Source organism: Drosophila melanogaster, chromosome 2L, assembly GCF_000001215.4.
Source record: "Drosophila melanogaster chromosome 2L".
NCBI classification, from domain to species: Eukaryota; Metazoa; Arthropoda; class Insecta; order Diptera; family Drosophilidae; genus Drosophila; species Drosophila melanogaster.
The window spans coordinates 15,333,594-15,341,786 of record NT_033779.5 but is presented as its reverse complement, the minus strand read 5'-3'; the positions used below and the strand labels follow the sequence as shown (position 1 = coordinate 15,341,786).

Here is an 8,193-nt window from a genome sequence, read left to right as displayed (position 1 = left end):
TTAATCAAAACTAGAGTCCTGTTATGCTGAAATGGAATGAAATGGAAAATTAACATAAATTATAAGCAAACATGACAGGGCAAGATTTCCACAGCGCATCCTGCCGTGATTTTCCAACGGTTTCCACTTCCGATTTGGGACCAGAATTTCCCATGACCCCAACGAGATTTCGATTTTCCCGATGATGCCCGCTTGTCAGCGCTCATTCCCAGCATATAGAATCTGGATCCCAAATCCGAAATCCCCTCATCTTTATGCATGTGCACGTCCAGGGAAAATCAGTGCGAGGGTGTGGGGAAATCCCAGGGAACAGGTTCTTTTTCCTGCCTTGATTTTGATGTTTTGTACTTTTTTATCTCTGCTCCTTTTTTTTGGTAATTCGATCCGATGTGCCTGCAAGGAAGTAGAGCACTGGGATCTTTAGCATATGAATACCATTTCGGCTGTTGCCGGTGAGTTCACTGCACCTCGTCTCAAAGTCCGGAGATCCGTGTGGGAGCAGGATCTAATATTTTGTATCCCAACTTTCTGTAGTTTTGATGAGCCCCTGACATCGGGGGTCAATTGCCGGAGGAGCGGAAGGTGAGGGCCGCCAGGTGGGGATTCTGGAGATCGGGAGAAAGGAAGTCGGAGATATGGAAATGAGACAAATGAAGCGCGATTCCCACAGGATTGTAAGAGAAACAAATACATAGGTGCTCTCAAAATAAAAATCATTCTAAGCGCAGGAAATTATGTAATCGATACGAGGAAGTAGTGCGCAGTATAATGAAACAATATAATAAAAACTAACTTATTCACACAATAAAAAGTGCAATGCAAAGAATATAATGATAGTATTTATGTGCGTATTTGGCATAGTTTCTTCTTTTATAATGTCTTTAAGTAATGAGTTAACACTATTCTAATGACTAAGCCAGTCAGCTTTATTGCGCACTTATCTTTAATCAGCATTAATCGATTACTTAGCTTCTTCTGTTTAATTATATAGCCAAAGTTTCGTGTAAGCGGGTCACAACTTAATTAGTGGCTGCCGAATGAAATATCATTTAAAGTTAGTTACTTGAGGTTAGTGGGCTCTTCACCCACAGCAACCGTAAATGTGGAAGAAAGTTTGTTTTTCGCTTTAATTGCCAGCTGCAAACTTTAACGAAGATTCATTTATTCTGAGCCACGGGCAAATAGTTAAAGCCGAGCCTTATAGCCCATGGCCTATAATCTATTCATGTTGATCGAGCAAACGCATTCGCCGAAAGAGAGGGGGATAGAGACAGAGAGAGAGCGGGTGCATTTCACACAAAACGTGCAAATAATAACACCATCTCCGCTAATGATCAACGCCATGTTGCATCCCCTCTCCTCTGACTAACGTAAAACAGCTCACGCACACTCGAAAGAAAGGGGGGAAATACAACAAATGAGGTGGCAAGAGGACTAAGAGTTCTGTTCATTTAGCTATGTCGGGTACTATATATAAACAAATTATAAAACTATTTTACAACATTTACGAAAGATGATCTTCAATACTTTAATTAGCATTGCATTTATGGATAAAAAGAAATGTATGACAGTAATTTATTCACCCAATCCTATATGATCATCAGAAATTTTTTTAATTATTGTGGATAGTCATATAAATATGTTTATATTCCCCGCTAAAAATAGCTATATCTACAGCAGCACTTTCGCACAAACACCGAAAAGTAATGAGTAAGAGCGGTGCGGTGGAGGAGAGAGTGGGAAACAGTGGGCACTTGCAAACAGACAATAAAACGCGTTAACTGCTGTTTTGCCTGCCGCAATTGTTGAGCTTGGTCTATCCGCTGTCCCGCTCTCACCTGTTGCGACGTACCACCCCCTTTTGCTCCCCTCACCACACTACTTTTGGAGCACGCAGAGCCACTAACTAATTGGCCGAACCAACAACAATTTTCAGCCAACGTCGTCTCTCTCACTCTCGCATTTGAAGATGATATCGTTGTCGTGCAGCTCACGCACTCACCATTGCACTCACACACAAACATACAGTTTGGCCCCAACGTATCTCCATCTCTCTCCCACTGCCTCTCACTGTGGCGAATAGAGTAGGCCCCAAACACAAAAGCAGAAAACACTTGCGCTGTTGTTGTTCGCTCACTCAAATTAGCTGAAACTGTCAAAGAATGCACATGATAAACGCAAGGGGGGTGTTGCGGAAGGGGCTGTGCGAGACGGAGACAGCAAGTCCCATTTGTGCATTTCGTGCATCTCTCTCCTATCTTTCAAACAATGAGATTCTCCGTATGACAGCTTTTCTTCTGCTTTTGCAATACATTTGGACTAGTTAAGAAATATTTTGCATATCTCGGTAGGAAAAATCTGATATCTTCTAAGCGTTAAGAAATTCAGCAAAAAGATTTAATTTACGAGGTTACCATCTATGACTTAAATATAGCATTAATCCCTATTTTAAATATTTCCACCCTTTTCGTACATTTCAATGGGGGTTATTTCCCAAATCCGACTTTGGCAATCGCGCAAAAAAGCACACTTCGTTTCGTCGTGACAAACAAAACGCTCACGTTTATCGCAGACAAAAGATCTGCGTTTTTACGCTAAATTTCATTTCAGTTTGCGCTTTTTGTCGCTCGCTCTGACTCTTCCCTCTCTTTCGCGCCCCTCAAAAGCCATCACTTACTGCTCTGGATCGATCGTCTATATTTGTGTGTGTGTATTTTGGCTTTTGTTTGGAAAGTTTTTCATTTTGGCTCGTTAAAAAATTTGAAATTCAAAAAAAAGAGTGTTGGTTTTTTTCAATAGACAAATAGACAAAAGGGTGACGCAGGTGGTGGGTGGCTAAGGGGGGAGGCTCCTCGGCTTGTTTATCTTTGCATATTCATAAAGCTTCGATCTGTTTACCTTTCTGCGTTGCCGTTTGACTTTTAGCTGCTTTATTATGGTGCAGCTCACTTTTTTCCTCGCGAAAATCCTCCGTTTTTATCAGTGACACCAAGTGGAGGGATATCACGTGGTGAGGGGGTGGGGATTGGGAGCTGTGGGGTTATGGTTGCCCAAAAGGTGGAGGAGCAGACAGACAGCTGCAGTTGCGAAAAACGTCAGGAGAGTGATATTTGTTTATTGTTAACGAATTGAAGTAAGCGATGGAAATAGCTAAAAAAAAAAACAGGGTACATCAACTTTAGGATACTATGCACTTTTAAAGTGGAATTAAGCTGGAATTGGTTTATATTTAATTGAAGTCTTAAATAACTTATACGCTTATACTTATCAACGATTTAATATACCATAAAATTCTAGGTAACACAACTTTTGAAAACACTAATTCTATGTGTGCCATATTCCTATAGTACATAATCCAGCTATAAAATTACGAGATAAATACCTATGTAATTCCCAAAATTCCCCGAAAAAGGTAACAAAATCTTGAAAACTTACCAAAATCCTTCGAACGCAGTTCATTGAACCCAACCAGATTCATCTATCGGAAATTTTCCCACAAACAAACCGAAGGCACAATATTCATTTGCCATAAATAAGTCACCAAAAGCCAGGGTCCCCAAAATCAGTCAAATTGTCGACGGCCTAACCCAAAGATCTTCATCATAGTAACCCCAACTGGACCCGCTACCCACAGTCGAATAGCTAGTAAAAAAAAACAAAAACAAAAAAGCAGCCCAAAATGCAGCGATCAAGCGCGAAATTTGGCACAAATAAAATAAAATAATCAGAAATAAAAACCCAATGGGCTGCTTTTTTATATATCTATATATATTTTTCATTTTTGGGTAGGGAGAGGGTCAAGCGAGGCAGTTAGCCTGCCGTTTTGTTGCTGTCCATGTTTTGGGCCATTTTTTATTTCATTTTTCTATTTTTTATTCGCTCTCGATCTTTGTTATCGAAAGCCAGACGAAGCCAGGCGAAGGCACACAAAAGGCCCTAAATGCGCGTCTATTTTGTTACAATTTAAGACGCTTATTAGAAATCGTTTGCAAATTGTTTAGCCAGCTAGCTGGCACGAACGATCGTCGTTTTGGGAGCAGAGCTCCGATCGACGAGCTGCGCTTTTTGGGGCTTACTCTGGTGCTGAGGGCGCTGGAGAGACCGGCAACTTGGACCCTGTGGATCTGCAGGCTGGGTAACCCGAGACTGAAGCAAGCCGCCGTGGAGGAAGTGGAGCCACGAAATGCGTGCATATTAATTTTCGTATATTTACGTTGGCCCGATCCATCCGATTGGGCTTGGATCCCTCTATGCACTGAAAAAAGCTAAACTTACATTTCCACAATGTTTGAAAAATGTAGTAATAAAGTTTAAAACAGATCTGCCTTCCATTAACTATGTCTATTTAGGTAAGTTCGAATGGCTTTGCATTAATGATGAAGAGATTAGCAAGTTAAAAATGTATTTATTCCTACCCTTTTCGCTCAGTGTAGCCACGTGAAACTTGACTAAGACTTGTTGCTGCCGTTGCCGTTTGGGTTTTGCTGCTTTTCTAGCTGCCTGATGATCTAATTTGGCAACAATTGTCGTGGTCGTCGATCGCTGATGCCGATGATCGCGGATCGACTGGATCGGCGGATCCCCATCCCCAAACCCATGCCAATCCCGATCCCGATCCCCACACACATGTGTGCGCTATTTGTGGGCCTCTGGAGCAGGCTCTCCTCCGCCTGGCGATCGATTGATCTCGATAATGAGTTTCGTTTCGTTTCGTTTCATTTCGTTTGGCTTCAGAGGACGCACCCATAATTTCGTATGCTCTGTCACCCGAACGATACCTTACCGTACGATTATGATTTCCCTGCGCTTTTCCGCTTGGCTGGATACTGGTAGGCATCGATCACACTTGATGATCTCCGGGCCAAGACACTATTTTCACTGCTCTCTCATTAAGATCGCGTCTCATGTCTAATACGACTTTTTGGCCGGGGCGCGGGTCTACTGAGGCTTGAAGTTTGATTTAGTGACTGCCATTTTGTGCTCGCGTCGTACGTGCACCGAAATTTAAATACATACATATACATATGTAATTTATGATCAGTCTGCCAAAGAAAATGCGCCTTACGTTTGCTTCACTGGGCGGGCCATAAAATGTCGCGAATGGCTGGATTGGGTCGGCTCTTATTTTCCGATCCACTCAATTCGATTTGTTTATTTGTTCGAAGAAGAAGAACATGACCCAATAAAACCAAATATGTGGCGAACTCTGGAAGAGACCACTCACGATCATTCTAGATTCCATTGAACCTTCTGCCGGAAATAGGAATTGACTTTTAATTGAATGTGGACAATAGAAAATGTGGTCTAAGCATTCAACAGATAAATATTTAAAGGTTGTATATATGTACATTTAAATATGTCAAATATTACATTAGCTGACCAGAAATGTTATAAAGATTTAACCACTGAAGTTGATATGAAAATACCATGCTTAAATATGATTAAATTAACAATGTTTTGGCATATAGGAGTATCAAATTAAGACTGTTTCAAATATATGTATGGTATTGTTAACATAATTACCGTATATAGAAAAATAAAAGATTTTTTCTAAGTTTGTGTAGAACGACTTGCATATTATCCTGAAATAAAAAGGTCCCAAAGCCCACCCATTAATGAAATAAAAACGTTTTCAATGTTTTTTTTTTGTATGTAAATAAAATGTATTTCCTTCTTTCTTCGCTTGATGCAATAAATTACTTAGAATTACAAAACATTTTCGTATCAAAATATATGTATGTGTTGTTTGCTTATCTTCACTTAAGCTACAGTAGAACATTTTCAATGTGTACGCGAAAAAGTAGTGGTCATATCAAAAATAGTTTACGGTTTTTACAGCTAGGCTAAAAATACTATCGTATAAAATATAGAGATGTATGTCTTGCTTACGATTGATTGTCTGGCGTTTCATTTGTTCAGCTTAGAGTCTACAGTTAGACATAATACATTATGTACAGGATAAATCGAAGAATACTTTACAAAGTTCATCTTTAGGATATATTATGGGCACACATTTTAAAATGGTTCAAACTATTCAAATTGGTGGTGGTGGTTACAAAAATGTTGCCGGATTGTACAAATTAAAACGTAATTTTTAATTTTCTCTCTTCTGGGAGAAAATGCTGACTAGAAATTAAAAAACAAGTGAAATTCTGCTTGAAGTTGTGTGTCTGCACTGGGAGTTTCGGGAACTTGGAGCCGCCTAAGAGAGCTAGGAACTAATTTTTGGTGGAACATGGCTGGGATCTCAGCTATATAATGTATATATAAATATATTGCCTTACGGCTCGGCATAGCCGGCGTAGTTGAGTTCGCTGCTGCTGGAGGATCCTGCACTGCCGCCAGGACATCCGCCCTCTGAATGCTTGGTTAGGAGGGACATCCGCGAGAAGGTCTTCGAGCAACTGGTGCAGGAGTACTTCTTGATGTCCGAGTGGGTCTGCAGATGTGCTCGCAGATTCGAGCGATCTGCAAAGGCCCGGTGGCAATGCTGGCAACTGAAGGGCTTCTCTCCCGTATGAGTGCGAATGTGTCCTTGCAGCAGCCATGGTCGCGAGAAGGCCTTGCCGCACAGATTGCACTTGCAGGGCAACGTGTGGGTGCGAATGTGCATCTTGAGGGCACCCAACGAAACATAGGTCTTGTCACAATCCTTGCAGCTGAAGGACTTCTTCACCTGATTACCCTCGGCGGCCGGGCAATGGAACTGCTGATGTTTGGTCAGCCCGGAGAAGGTGGAGTAAGATTTCTGGCAATCCGGGCACTGGTAACGCGGCGGCTGGTTCTTGTCCTTCTTGGCGGAGGCATTCGGCATAGTTTCGGGCGACATATCCCCGGTTTTGGCTGCTGCTTGCTCTCCCGGCTGGCTAGTGTTTAGATTCAAGTTCAGGTTCTTGTGTTTCAGGGATAGATCCTCGGGCAGCGAGGAGCTGCAGCTGGATTCAGGCGTCATCGATCGCATGGAGTAGTAGGAATTCTCGGAATAAGCCGGCGAGATAGGCGCATGGTGATGATGGGTATGGGTATAGCCGCCCAAGCTCGGATAACCGGGCATCTGTGGATAGGGCAGGAAACGGTGCTGCCGCACGCCGATTGGTCTATGGATGATTTCAGATCTCATGGGCGGGGAAACGGAGCTTGCGCGACCATGAAGGTAATGATGTGGTGGCGGCGACAGGGAGCCCAGCGAGTCACTCGGCGAACTGGGCGCAATGAGATCGCCACGCAGCGGCAAAATCTGATGACCCTGCTGATTGATGGTCCTGTAGAACTCGGCGGTGTAGGGCGACATGTGGAAGTTGTTCCAGGGATATTTCGGGTATGTGGGCGTGGGCACAACCACGGAGGCGGCTGCAGCGGCGGCCACAGCTGCGGCAGCAGCTAAAGCCGCAGCCTGGGTCTGATTTGGGTCCGAGTCCACATCCACATCGACGTCCTCGTCCTCCTCCTCGATGTGTTCATCATCTGTATGATCTACATCCACACCCTCGTCCTCGCAACAATCGCTGACGTTGATCAGTTCCTCGGAGGGATTTTCCTCCAGAATTTCCATTTTCTTTACGCACAAATCCTGCGGCTCATTTGGGGTGTTACTGTGATTTTGAGGCGCCTCGAACTGGTAATTAACTGGGCGCTTTTTTAGCGGGCACTTGCTGTAGTTTTTCTCCACCAACATGTCTTCCACGGTATGCATTTTACTGGCTTTTTATTGATAGTTTACCGGAATTGTTGTAAAATGTTCTTAATTTTCGTCACTTTGTTTTCAGTGTGTCATGTTCACACAGGCACAAATACTCGATCGATGCACAAATACCAAACGCGTGTTCCGTTAAGCAAAGCGATTGAATATCGGTTATATTTCGGGTATATTGCGTTGGGAGAGATGGTTATGTGAATCGGTTAGAGTCTGGGAATAACTGAGCGAGTTTGGCGGTGGTGCGGCCTTTTTATACTGCCCCTGCACTCGGCACTCGGCTCATTACACGAAGCTGCCAAAAGAGAACGCTCTCTCGGGCGTTCCGCCGAGAGTATGCATGTTCATTCAGGTATATGCGTCGACCAATCGCGGCACTCGGCTAAACAGGTTTCGCCTTGTTTATGTAGAATTGCCTCACGTGCCGAACTCGTACACTTGCACCAATCGAAGCCGCAAACGAAGCGATGCCGTTATATTTGCTCTAGTGTGGGCCATAT

At 43.1% G+C, this 8,193-nt stretch overlaps 1 protein-coding gene across 1 annotated transcript; it reads right to left on the bottom strand.

Moving 5' to 3' along the window:
- Window positions 1-5,648: 5,648 nt before the first annotated feature.
- On the bottom strand, window positions 5,649-7,921 carry esg (escargot). The gene has a single exon (NM_057252.4). The coding sequence runs from the start codon at window positions 7,691-7,693 to the stop codon at window positions 6,281-6,283; it is 1,413 nt and encodes a 470-aa protein (NP_476600.1). The 5' UTR covers window positions 7,694-7,921; the 3' UTR covers window positions 5,649-6,280.
- Between the last annotated feature and the right edge of the window lie 272 nt (window positions 7,922-8,193).